The sequence below is a fragment of the Taudactylus pleione genome, unplaced genomic scaffold, assembly GCF_031769625.1.
Source record: "Taudactylus pleione unplaced genomic scaffold, aTauple2 ptg000203l, whole genome shotgun sequence".
Lineage (NCBI taxonomy): Eukaryota > Metazoa > Chordata > Amphibia > Anura > Myobatrachidae > Taudactylus > Taudactylus pleione.
The window spans coordinates 11,820,373-11,834,266 of record NW_028284605.1 but is presented as its reverse complement, the minus strand read 5'-3'; the positions used below and the strand labels follow the sequence as shown (position 1 = coordinate 11,834,266).

Here is a 13,894-nt window from a genome sequence, read left to right as displayed (position 1 = left end):
ACTTTCATTTAAAGGCTAAAAACGGGGGTACCCATAGTGATCCCCCATGTTTTTACAACTTTAGGGGGGTCCTACAATTTTTTTAAGGAAAAATTCGTAACTTTCCGCAAATCCAACTTCGCAGGCTCCTGTTTTCGTTAATTTCATATTGAATACGGGGATAAGCGGGCGCGCGCCCGATGCTTTAACGCAGGTAAAAGCTCCGATATGAAACGTAAACTTCGACAGCGAAGTTTACGTTTCATATTGAATACCCCTCATAAAAGCATTCAGTGCACATAGACAGATAACAATTACGGAGCTACGCATAGGCCGTAATGTCATTCAATCTGTCTCTCTCATTGCCGGGTCAGATTGCGCCAGACAAAAAGAAGAGGACTTTGCTGCCAAGCCACTTACTATAGTAAATTTATGTTTTCTAATGTAAAACTGGGTCACAGCAACACTGTGTGTACATAAGATACACATCTCATTGGGAAGAAACAAATTATGACACTGGAAGCTTTGGATATAATGTGGTGTTTGCCACCTGAGGGCTCTGAGTATAACGTGGTGTTTGCCACCTGAGGGCTCTGAGTATAATGTGGTGTTTGTCACCCACCTGAGGGCTCCAAGTATAACGTGATGTTTGCATCTGTGGGCTCTGAGTATAACGTTGTGTTTGCCACCTGAGGGCTCTGAGTATAATGTGGTGTTTGCCACCTGAGGGCTCTGAGTATAATGTGGTGTTTGCCATCTGAGGGCTCTGAATATAACATGGAGTTTGTCACCTCTGAGTATAACGTTGTGTTTGCCACCTGAGGGCTCTGAGTATAATGTGGTGTTTGCCACCTGAGGGCTCTGAATATAACGTGGTGTTTGCCACCTGAGGGCACTGAGTATAATGTGGTGTTTGCCACATGAGGGCTCTGAATATAACATGGTGTTTGCCACCTCTGAGTATAACGTGGTGTTTGCAACCTGAGGGCTCTGAGTGTAATGTGGTGTTTGCCACCTGAGGGCTCTGAGTAGAATGTGATGTTTGCCACCTGAGGGCTCTGAGTAGAATGTGGTGTTTTGCACCTGAGGGCTCTGAGAATAACATGCTGTTTGCCACCTGAGGGCTCTGAATATAATGTGGTGTTTGCCACCTGAGGGCTCTGAGTATAATGTGGTGTTTTCCACCTGAGGGCTCTGAGTATAACGTGGTGTTTGCCACCTGAGGGCTCTGAGTATAATGTGTTTTGCACCTGAGGGCTCTGAGTATAACGTGGTGTTTGCCACCTGAGGGCTCTGAGTATAATGTGGTGTTTTGCACCTGAGGGCTCTGAGTATAACGTGGTGTTTGCCACCTGAGGGCTCTGAGTATGACGTGGTGTTTGCCACCTGATGGCTCTGAGTATAACATGGTGTTTGCCACCTGACGGCTCTGAGTATAATGTGGTGTTTGCCACCTGAGGGCTCTGAGTACAATGTGGTGTTTGCCACCTGAGGGCTCTGAGTATAACATGGTGGTTGCCACCTGAGGGCTCTGAGTATAATGTGGTATTTGCCACCTGAGGGCTCTGAGTATAATGTGGTGTTTGCCACCTGAGGGCTCTAAGTATAACATGGTGGTTGCCACCTGAGGGCTCTGAGTATAACGTGGTGTTTGCCACCTGAAGGCTTAGAGTATAATGTGGTGTTTGTCACCCACCTGAGGGCTACGAGTATAACATGGTGTTTGCCACCTGAGGGCTCTGAATATAATGTGGTGTTTGCCATCTGAGGGCTCTGAGTATAATGTTGTGTTTGCCACCTGAGAGCCTGCTTGCGATCACCCACTGGGGTTCTTGCTTTCTTGCTTTCTCAAATAAAATACAGCTGAAAAACTTAGGAGCTCTGGAGTATTTTTTTTTTTTTATCAACTCTTTGCCATCACTGTTCCAGAGTTTTGCCATTAGACTCATAAGGTTTTATTTATCAACAGGCATTTCTCAAAACTGCTGACGTTTTTCTGCGTTTTTTTGCCACATGATTTAAAAGCGTATAATCTTACAGCAAAACATTGCCTATGTAATTCATACAGTGTCAGTATACTCATATTCTGTAGAGCTGTAGATAAGTAGAAAAAAGTAACAAGAATATTACAGACCAAAACATGAAATGAAATGGTGCAGAGGATACAGCAATGAAGGGCACCACGACCTTGTACTGTACCGGAGTAACGGCTTGTTCCCTGTAGGAAGCAAGTTCTATATTAATTAAATGAAGTCAGTATAGGAATAAACCTTACAAATTGTTGACATCGTTCTCTCCAGCCTCATCCAGCTGTCTGTCAGTCATCTGCAGGTTGCCAGGGAAACGAGGATTCTGGGCATAGGGAATATAAAAAGTTTCATGTATTTTTCATAAGAAGAAAAAAGATTCTAATACAAGCAGTATCTTGCTTCAGTTGACATGGTACATAGAGTCAACAGGAGGCAAGAGACGCTTCAATGAACAGAGTTAGGAGTGTTGTATAACTTTACTACAGTAGGTTATGCCCATGGACAGTATATAATTTATTTTTACCCTCCTGGGGAGTAACCTCTAAAGTATGCCCATCACCCACTACAAACAGCACAGGCAGCCATCTTGTTGGCTGAAACAATATTTATGAGAAGACAACCGAATTATTGGAACTGCCAACAATGGCTCCAGGGCAGGATCAATAGACAATTCTCTCACCTTTGTGTGGAAATCCATCTTGGTGTTCAGCAATTTCAAATAGATGCTGCACAGCTGCCCATAACCATCGCTGAGATGTCCCTGTAAGAGAATAGATGATCACGGGATGAGATGCAGCAAAAACTCTATTAGGTTCCGTACATGTGGCTGTCATATGTAATCACGGGATGAGGTCAATATCCCGACCGCGGGGATTACGGCATCGGAATCCCGTCATTTGTCAGAATCCTGACACCGGCATCCCGATCACCGGAATCCCGAAGGTAAGTAGCAGAGTCGAGGGGGGTTAGCATTAGGCACTATGGGGAGGGTTAGGCACTAAGGGGGAGGTTAGGTTTAGTCACTAGGAGGGAGGGTTAGGGTAAGGAGAGGGGGAGGTTTAGAATACTGACCCTGTCAGGATGCCGGCATGGGTAATCACTGAGTGATCTTTCATTAGGGATCATTAATCTCCATGAAAAGCCTCTTGTCAGTCCTGACGGTGAAGAGTGTTCTATGTGATTGCAGAGTAAAGCCTGAATGCATGATTTGCTTGCATTTCTGCCCATGCAGCAATCAACTCTGCTGTCCTTATGGGCAACAAATACAAGATCCTAGAGACAGCAGTGCTGTCAAGTGCTTTCCTCACATCTCCCAAATGGGATGTTAATGTTAAAGAACTACAATCACACTTAACTGCTGCTATGCTAGACTATGGGAAGATCGATCAAACCTTCTATAGAGGACAAATGGTGAAGTTACCCATAATGACCAATCAGATTCTAGCTAACATTTATCTAGTACATTCTAGAAAATTATAACTAGTATCTGATTGCTTGCTATGGCCATATTCTCCACTTGTCATCTATAAAAGGTTTGAAATATCTCCCCCTAAGAGTTTTGTCTGGCGGAATTAGTTCAATTAAGTAAAATATTAACAATGGTTGGGGTTTCCTGCCAAGTTGTACTGTAATAAATAGATAAAGGAGGATAAACTGTATCAGGTTATTTAATATAGATCTACTAATCTTCTAATAAATACCAATTTCACATGTATTATCAGGGTGAGCAGAAGGAGCTTAGCCCAATTTTTATTGTCTAACATGAGTTGGTTTCCCCTTGAATAGTAAACATTGCTTTTCCACTCTTCTGCTCAGAGAAGGCAGCAAGTATAAAGATAACGTTTTACAGCAGTTTACAATTTTAACAATAAGAGGTTGATTCAGTTAGAAGCCATGAACATGCGATGCCGGCTATGTGCAGTTGTGAAGGAGCTTGAATGCCGGCTACGGAGCACAGCATCACCCCTAGATTGTGCATTTTACCTCACAGACCAGTAGGCATACACAGGAAATTGCAAGGTGTAAGCCTATCTTATGTCTGGGATTTGTGCGCACTGCACATTGCCAGAACTGCACTGAACATCACACTAGAACATGCAGTATCACATCACTACTAACTTGATTGACCATTAATTACCCCAGTTGTAAGAATACAAAATGTATCAAGTTCTATGGCACATAATGAACTGTGTACAATACATGTACAACTTAGTTTGTATAGTTACATGATATATCAGGACTGCACAAGAATCCAAGGTGATGAGGCCTTTTATGATGGTTTAGGTCACTTGATGCCCAAATGCCCCCCAAACAAAACGTATCATTATCACACACATGGTCCTATTGGGTTCTGGTGGAGAGGTATATGTATGTGGGGTGGAGAGGTGTTTGTGTGTGTGTGGGGTGGAGAGGTGTTTGTGTGTGTGTGTGAGGGGGGGGCAGACATTTTTAGGTCTGAAGGGGCCAGTAGGATGACGAGTGGAACTGATGCAGATTTGTCCTGCACTTCAACATTAACAGTCTTGTCAGAAATCATGGACTGACTGTTGCTGACATGTGGGGACCTTAGCAGGAGGCAGATCCTTTAATAAATATGTCACTTCCTTACAGAATATGTGGCCTCATATTTGGTAGCACAACATTTATAATGAATACTACAGTACTGTATGTATCACTGATCTGATGCCCTGATACATAGTATAAGATGGGAATACTAGGGGGCAGATGTACTAAGCTCTGGAAAGTGATAAATTGGAGAGTGATAAACTACCAGCCAATCAGCTCCTGTCATTTTTCAAACACAGCCTGTAACATTACAGTTAGGAGCTGAGTGGCTGGTAGTTTATCACTTTCCAATTTATCACTTTTTAGTACATCTCCCCCTAGATGGGAGTCAATTACCAACATCTGTGTCAAGAAGAAGGTTTAAATAGTCATCATGCCTTCTCTGACGTCTGATAGGATGCACATATACAGCATATGGTGAGCGTCTAGTTAATATGTACATTTTATTTCCAACTCTGGGTCCTCTTTAAATGTGATCTCTATGCCCTTACCCACATCCGGCTCATGTCCATTAGCTCATTTTTATACCGTAGAGAGTCCTTCAAAACCTAAAAACAGAGACTATGAGACATATGAGGAAGGCAACACAGGAGCATGTCATTGAATTTACCTAGTACAACTTCTTTGATTGTAATGTGATATGTGCTTTCACTGAATAAAAATCCATTGTGTTTCACACATGTACAAGAACATTGTAATGATAAGAAGTATTTTTTTATTTTATTTTTATACATGCATGAGAAATTAGAAACAGCATTTTATGTAATCACAATAAAAAAAAACATACAACAGCTACTATCAGCAACAGACATCTTGTGCCCTATACATTTCACACGTAAGAAATTCACAGTAGTCTATGAACCTTCTCTCGACATATTTCATATTACTTTGTTTAAATGGAAATGTTCTGGTTAAAATCCCAATATCCATAGAGTAAAGGGGATATGGATATATTTAGCTATAAATCCCAGGTGATAGACATGATCACATAATGCAGTACAAATATATAAGAAACCATGTGGATATTAGTCTCTGGTTAACTTACAAAGCTAAACATGTCAATCTGTTAAAATGTAATCTTTGATGAGACAGTAATGCTGGACTATAATTCTCTGGTCAGTCCGGCTGCAAACATCACAGTAGAATGCAGTACCCCAACATCGCCAGTTTTACTGTGCACCAAAATGGGGTGTAAAGGACAGTTGGCAATGCTGGTGGTCATGAAGAGCGCCCATCACCACTAACTGCATTGCAATGTTATGTACCAATGGACAATGTGGGATAATGTAGCTTACACAACACTCTGGCTGCAGTTAGTTTATTTATTTGGGTATGTGTACTCACATTGGGGTGTCCATCTCGCAGCAGCTTGTGAAACACATGGCAGAATTTCCAGCAGAGAACTGCATTGCTTGACAGAGGCAGCCGGTTCACAGCTACCCAGAATGTCTGCGCCCCCTTCTCATGGTGCGTTCCCAAGATGCAAGGTGCAGGTAAATTAAGGATACAACATTTCACAAAGTAACATCTGACTGGAAAAAATTTACAATTGCAACTATTACAATTAATTTATATAGTGGCAATATATATTGCAGTGCTATAGGACTGAGGTTATGTCTGCATTGGTGGTCTGGAGGCATGAGGACCGGCCCCGACATAAATGGGCGAAGGAGCAGTGACGTGATGGGGGTGAGGGGACAACCAATAATGTTGTGACTAGGGACAGCCTGACACCTAAATCTGCCCCTGGAGATGTATCAGAACTATAGCAATAGCAACCAATCAGCTTCTGTCATTTTACAGTACATCCGGAAACTATTCACAGCGCGTCACTTTTTCCACATTTTATTATGTTACAGCCTTATTCCAAAATGGAAAAAAATTATTTTTGTCCTCAAAAATCTACGCACAATACCCCATAATAACAACGTGTAAAACGTTTTTTTTTTGAGATTTTTGTAAATTTTATTAAAAAAAAACAACTGAGAAATCACATGTACTTAAGCACAGCCTTTGCTCAATACTTTGTTGATGCACATTTGGCAGCAATTACAGCCTCAAGTCTTTTTGAATATGATGCCACAAGCTTGGCATACCTATCTTTGGGCAGTTTCGCCCATTCCTCATTGCAGCACCTCTCAAGCTCCAGCAGGTTGGATCGGAAGAGTCAGTGCACAGCCATTTTCAGATCTCTCCAGAGATGTTCAATCGGATTCAAGTCTGGGCTCTGGCTGGGCCACTCAAGGGCTTTCACAGAGTTGTCCTGAAGCCACTCCTTTGATATCTTGGCTGTGTGCCTAGGGTCGCTGTCCTTCTGAAAGATGAACCGTCGCCCCAGTCTGAGGTCAAGAGCGCTCTGGAGCAGGATTTCATCCAGGATGTCTCTGTACATTGCTGCATTCATTTTTCCCTCTATCCTGACTAGTCTCCCAATAACTGTCGCTGAAAAACATCCCCACAGCATGATGCTGCCACCACTATGCTTCACTGTAGGGATGGTATTGGCCTGGTTTCCTCCTAACATAACGCATGGCATTCACACCAAAGAGTTCAATCTTTGTCTCATCATGGTCTAAGAGTCCTTCAGGTGCATTTTGGCAGACTCCAAACGGGCTGCCATGTGCTTTTTACTATGGAGTGGCTTCCGTCTGGCCACTCTACCATACAGGCCTGATTGGTGGATTGCTGCAGAGATGGTTGTCCTTCTGGAAGGTTCTCCTCTCTCCACAGAGGAATGCTGTAGCTCTCACAGAGTGACCAGCAGCTTCTTGGTCACCTCCCTGACTAGTGCCCTTCTCCCCCGATCGCTCACTTTAGATGGCCGGCCAACTCTAGGAAGAGTCCTGGTGGTTCCGAACTTCTTCCATTTACGGATGATGGAGGCCACTGTGCTCATTGGGACCTTCAAAGCAGCAGATATTTTTCTGTACCCTTCCCCAGATTTGTGCCTCGAGACAATCCTGTCTCGAAGGTCTACAGACAATTCCTTGGACTTCATGCTTGGTTTGTGCTCTGACATGCACTGTCAAGTGTGGGACCTTATATAGACAGGTGTATGCCTTTCAAAATCATGTCCAGTCAACTAAATTTACCACAGGTGGACTCCAACTAAGCTGTAGAAACATCTCAAGGATGATCAGTGGAAACAGGATGCACCTGAGCTCAATTTTGAGCTTCATGACAAAGGCTGTGAATACTTATGTACATGTGATTTCTTTGTGGTTTTTTTTATTAAATTTGCAAAAATCTCAAAAAAAACTTTTTACACGTTGTCATTATGGGGTATTGTGTGTAGAGTTTTGAGGACAAAAATGAATTTATTCCATTTTGGAATAAGGCTGTAACAAAACAAAATGTGGAAAAAGTGACGTGCTGTGAATACTTTCCGGATGCACTGTTTAGATGTCGATTTAGCCTATTGGGGTGGTACCTTGGGATGATTCCAATATGGTGGCAGCGGATGTGAAACTAACTCTTAGGCCACACAGAGAGTGCTTAACCAGGTAACTGGGTTTATTGGGAAAACAGTAGGTACAGGGTAATGCAGGGGATAAATAGTCATTGCAGTAGTACAGCAGTGGAGTTGCAGTAACACAGCCTGGAGCATACAGAGGATGCTGGACGTTGTAGTGGCCTGTACTTGCTGTGCGGATATTAGGTTGCTTGGGCACCTAAGCAGTGGTGGTATAGTGAAGATAGCAGCCCTTGTGGCTGTAGCAGGATCCGGTGTATATGGTGCACATCCGTTTTGGTTAACGGATCACCTGTGAGAACCGCGGTGGGTGCTAGTTCCCGCTGGCTCCAGAGACAGCACAAAGTGCTGCTGCTGATCTCTCAACAATAGACTGAGCTAGATAACGTCTCCAATTTTTCTCTCAAAGGTTTTATACATCACAACCCCAAGTGTGTATATCAACCATGGGTGCAGTTGTTATGGGGCCTGCAGTGCCTACGGGGCCCGCCGTCCCCCTGCACCCAGTTTTGGTGGAAGAGTATTGTATAGAGGAGCGACAGGGCTAATAAGTCTGACAGGAGCCCGTAGCGCTGATGAACCCTCATGCAAACTGCTTCTAAGTCACAAGCACACTTCAGCATGTGACTAGGAAGCAGTTGGCTGCAGAGGAGCATTAAGCACTGTGGCCTGTGTTGTATGAGAAGAGCCCTGTCCCTACTTTCATACAACTCTCCTCACAGGCATCAGTGAGAAGAGACACTGCTATCAGCCCCACCAACCCCACCCACCGTCGCGTGAGGCGCATAGAAATTTTGCTATGGGCCCCCATAGGTCTAACTACGCCCCTGTGTACAGCATAAAACAATGTATCACAGGTGGCTATATAACTTCACGATCACATACCCTAAAAGATGCAGTTGGCAAAATGGACCGTGCATTTTCAGAAGGAATGACTTGCATTGAGCAGTTAGTATTAGGGGTTAGAAGCCACAGATGGCAGCATACAGTCTTTACCTTAAAGTCAACGCATTGCTGATACTGCATGATAAACAGCAGAAACACAATAGCATGCACATGGGTAGGGATACACGTTGTTGCTTCCTATAGGAAGACCTCTGATTACAGCCAGAAAAGCGCACTGGCAATCAGAAGTGATGGAGAGGAAACAGAATAGATAGGTTTTGCCAAGAAAAAGAAAAAAATTATTCCGCCTGCTCAGCCCTGTCAGCGTAAATCAGAAATTTTTAACCCTATTAAAACACCATTAACCTATAATGTTTATTGCTTAACACATAAAAGCTTCTGATTACATTCAAACCCATTAAATTGTAGATTATGGGGCAAATAATATATTCCGCTATATACAGAAAAAAAGTTACGTATAGGACCGCGATACCTGTTGAGACGGGGGAAGAGTTCATACAAACTCCACCCAGCTCATACACTGTGGCCTGAATGGTGGGAGTGTTTTTCTGATTGTTCTATTAACCGTTAATGTTACATATACAGATAAAATGTTATAAGAGGTTTTGTTTAAACTACTTGTATCTTAGATTTAGTGGAATGCTAATGTAACATTACCTTGCCCTGCTATATGGGTTAACAAGAAAAAAAACAAAAGTTAAAATAACATTTAATAAAAAAGGGGCGCATGTACTAAGCCTTGGGGAGAGATAGTGCCAACCTATCAGCTCCTAACTGTCATTTTTCAGCACAGCCTATAACACGCCCCGCTGATTGGTTGGTACTTTATTTCTCTCTACTTTATATCTCTCCAAAGCTTAGTACATCTCCCCCAAAATGAGAACATACAACACATCTGAAGATATGCTGGTGCCTCTGGCATGTTCAGGCTTCACTGCTGTTCTTTTAAAGTAGCATGTTCTATAAATAAGTAAAATATTAATTTTATTACTAAGAATAACCTAATAGGCTGCCAGCTCTGCCCTGTGGGGACAGAAATCCTAATGTGCTACACCATTTGGTATTCCTTTACCACCCCCGCCTTGAACATATAGCACGGTGACAATGCCACATTGCCTGCTGTAAAAGCCCATTCAGCAGCAATTGTGTCCCTTCCTCCCACACACTTGCACAGAACACATTTAGCTGCGGACTCCAGCGTCTCCTGCTTGTAGCTTTTCTAAGGATATTTCTTGCATGTTTTTCTTTGACAGCTGCTTCTTGAGTGTTGATAGCTTTGTTTATACTCACAGCCTGAAAGAGGAAACATAACAACAGGGTGAGAGACTGCCTGGAAGGAACACAACAGACAGAGCACGAACCGGTAACGGTGACACTCAGCATTACAGCTGTTCCTGAACCGCCACAATGCTGGATCTCCAAACGTCATGTGAGATTTCGCTTAATGCCATCCTGACCCAAGTTGTCTCCTTAGTGGCTCAATTTCTGTGTTTTCCAAGCATATATAATAAATAATGAGCAACAAAAGCAAAGGTTTGGGCCTCTTTACTGTCTATAAGAGTGAACTAAAGGCACATCCTAAGGTAACCAAGAGTGAAAAAGCTGCTACCGATAATCAACAAGCTATAAACATATTCTGTGTGCATAGTGCACTTATGTTATAAAAATATCTGTTTGTCACTTTGATGCCATATAATTCATTTTACCCAGGTTGTTACATTTGGAAAATAAAGTGGAAAAGCAGCAGCAGATAACGGTCACTGATGGCAGGCATGAATCGCTATGTGTTTAGTAGAGATTTGCACAGACCCCGTGGTTTGTTTTGGGTCTAATTCGTCATCCAGTTTTGGTTTTGGCAAACCCATCCTCAAGTGTTTTGGTTAGGATTTGGTTTTGGATTTCTTTAAGATTGCTAGAAATTAATAAAACAGATAAAATCATGTCATTTTGACCTGTTTGCATGCAATCCTAAACCGAGATTCGTTACAGCAGACCTGAGCCAAGACTATGTTCTATTCGGATTCCCCAAAGTGATTTCGAAGTAAAAACGAAAAATGAACCCTACATCTCCACATTTTCTGTGAAGTTTCAGTTATGCTACATTACCATTATTCTAAGCAATTTAATGGCGTTCATGAACAGTGAACTTATGTAACCCACATAGAGGACCATGGCTACCATACAGAATGACGAGCAGCAGCCACTGACAGGAAAACGCATTCCCCTCTGTATTTGTCAGTAAGTAAATAGGCCAAAGATGTTAAGAAATCACAAGTTCATAGTAATACTAGATTTGATAATGCACTACTAATTAATTATTGAACTACTCTCTTACAGTGTTCCCCAATCCTGGTCCTCAAGGCACACCAACAGTCCATGTTTTAAGGATATCCATGCTTGCCTTGAACACAGATGGGTAAATCACATAGAGGAGGAACTAATTAATTCACCTGTGCTCAAGTATGGCTATCTTTAATACCTGGACAGTTAGTGTGCCTAGGGGACCCAAGTTGGGAAACACTGCTCTACTGTATTCATACTTGACGACTCTGCTGAAATTCCTGGGAGGCTCACACATTTCGAGACAGAAGTCTATCCTCCCAGATCCCGCTATGATTTCTAGTGAAGTGGGGGGAGGGGGAGGGGGTGACTAGATGATGACAATTCCTTCCTATGAGCCTACCTCAGCTGCATAATGGTGGGCGAGGACTATGAATTGTATCACTGCAGACGTGATGACGTGAATGACATCATTGAGCTATGGAGAATGGGGCCATGATGATGCAATATGTGTCATCTCAGCACTGCGTTGTGTCTGAAGGACAATGGAAATAAACAGCTCTGTGTGGCTGATATTCAGCCATTCCTGGGAAACACGTGAACATATTGCTACCACAAATCTGTACATTTTGATATTCTAAAAATCACCTTTGATAGGACAAAAATCATTATGCCTAGGCTATTCAATATTACACAGGGAGGGAGGGAAGGGAGACTGGATGATGACCTGGGTCCATACTTGCCAACTCTCCCTCATTCTCCAGGAGACTCCCTGAAACAGGAGCAATCTCCCTGACTCCCTGAAGAACCTACCAATCTCGCTGATTGCACCTTACCCCAATTATGTAGCTGTTATATACTTTGGGAACAAAATAAATCGGAGCTATATACTGTACATTCAAATAGGATCATCAGTACCATTTCCCTGCATTGGTTATAAGGCACAATGATCCCCATGGCTACATGCATTTTCATATAAGGTTTCTCTTGGCCTCTTATAAGGAACCCCTTGTAAAACTGAAAGTATCAGTGTGTTTTCATCAACAAATAGATCTTATTAACTGCTTTGGGGGTCATTTACATTTGGATGTAAGTCAGTTTTATGACACGTCTCTCAGGCACAGCAGTACACGCCCACTTTACCACCACACTCATAGATGTTACTTTCACAATCTCCCTGAAATGCTTTTTCACAAGTAGGCAACTATGGCTGGATCTAGCTTAGAGTTCAGCTCTTAGCACACAAAGGTCATCTCTGCATCAATTTTACAGCTGCTGACTATCAACCGCCGAATTAAAATCCCTGTAAAAGTGAAAGTGACTACAGTACCAGATGGACAGTCATTACTCAGAGCTGCCATGTGACCGTTTGCATTGTAACGTTCCGACGATTATGTAGTAATCAGGTCTGTAAGAGCTCACTGACCTGTGCTTCACAGAGGTCAGCGCAGAAAAGCTTTTTACTGGTGTAAATTCTCTATAGGACAGGTTTGAAATCTGACATAGCCTTTCGATCAGCACAAAATCAATTGCAGATAAGATTTCGTCTCCATGAAATGAGCACATGAAATGGATTACCCAGCTCAGCCAATGGTTCCTGGGTTGTGAGGTCGAAAGCATCATAAGATCCATTTAACACTCTAGAATAGACGTTCCCAAAAGCAGTCCTCAAGGCACCGCAACAGTTCAGGTTTTAGAGATATCCATGGTTGAGCAGAGGTGGTTAAATCAAATTGACTGAGGTACTAATTAAGTCACCTGTGGTCAAGCATGGTCTGTTAGGGTTCCCCCTCAGAACCAATGGCCTGATTCAGCAGAGGACGCTAATGCGATCGCAACTGCGATTTCGCACGGAACTCATCTGCGAAAATATGGTAATGCCTGCCTAAGCACAGCCGGCATAGAGACAAACACTGCCTACCCTCCAACATGACCCCTCCCATCAGGTTCAAAATGCTCTGCTCCTGGATTTCCCCACTAATTAATGCTTGCAGACACCTGTGTTGAACTAGGTAATTGATGAGACAGGTGTTTCAGCACAGGTGGCTGCAATCATAAATTAAGTCCAGGAGCAGAGCATTTTGTACCTAATAGAATGGGTCATGTTGGAGGGTCTGCCACTGCTGCCTTCTCATATCCGTCCAATGTCGCACTCCTGTATAAACATCGGTCCCATTGATACACTTCGGGCAGTCAAGCAGCATTTACGGCAAACCTGACCAGCCGCAAACACTGCAGCTCTCCTCGCAGGCAGAGATCTCATGCTGCGACTGCAATGGTTAATTTATGGTCAGACACTCCTGCGTTTACCTAACCACCCCCGTTACCTCCCCCAAATGCTGCCACCATGACACTCGCTTTACAAATGGAGCCTCTGTATGTACGTAATCGCAAAGCAATCACAATGCGCCTTACACGAATGTGCAATGGCAAATAATCGCTTGAGCTGCGTAAATATCTGTATTGCATCCGCTGCTATATCAGGCCCCAAGTTTGGGAACCTCTGCTCTAGAAAGTTATTGCTTATTTACTAGTTAGTTCAGGGCCATTTACTGATAGAGATGTTCCAATTTGTTTTAATGCGGTTCTTGAACCAGACCGAAAATTTGCACAACATTCTCCAACCTTTAGCATTTGAGAAATTTGGCAAAATATGAATGTT

The 13,894-nt window shown here is 42.9% G+C and overlaps 1 protein-coding gene across 1 annotated transcript in view; it reads right to left on the bottom strand.

Moving 5' to 3' along the window:
* The window catches only part of HIP1 (huntingtin interacting protein 1), a 200,502-nt gene that overhangs the window by 86,862 nt on the left and 99,746 nt on the right, over window positions 1-13,894 (bottom strand). The window contains exons 6-11 of the mRNA XM_088477791.1: window positions 12,659-12,829; window positions 10,119-10,282; window positions 5,919-6,106; window positions 5,066-5,122; window positions 2,689-2,769; window positions 2,255-2,331 (exon numbers count right to left, since the gene is read on the bottom strand). Of these exons, the coding sequence (XP_088333917.1) occupies window positions 2,255-2,331; window positions 2,689-2,769; window positions 5,066-5,122; window positions 5,919-6,106; window positions 10,119-10,282; window positions 12,659-12,829 (738 nt within the window). The remainder of the gene's footprint in view (window positions 1-2,254; window positions 2,332-2,688; window positions 2,770-5,065; window positions 5,123-5,918; window positions 6,107-10,118; window positions 10,283-12,658; window positions 12,830-13,894) is intronic.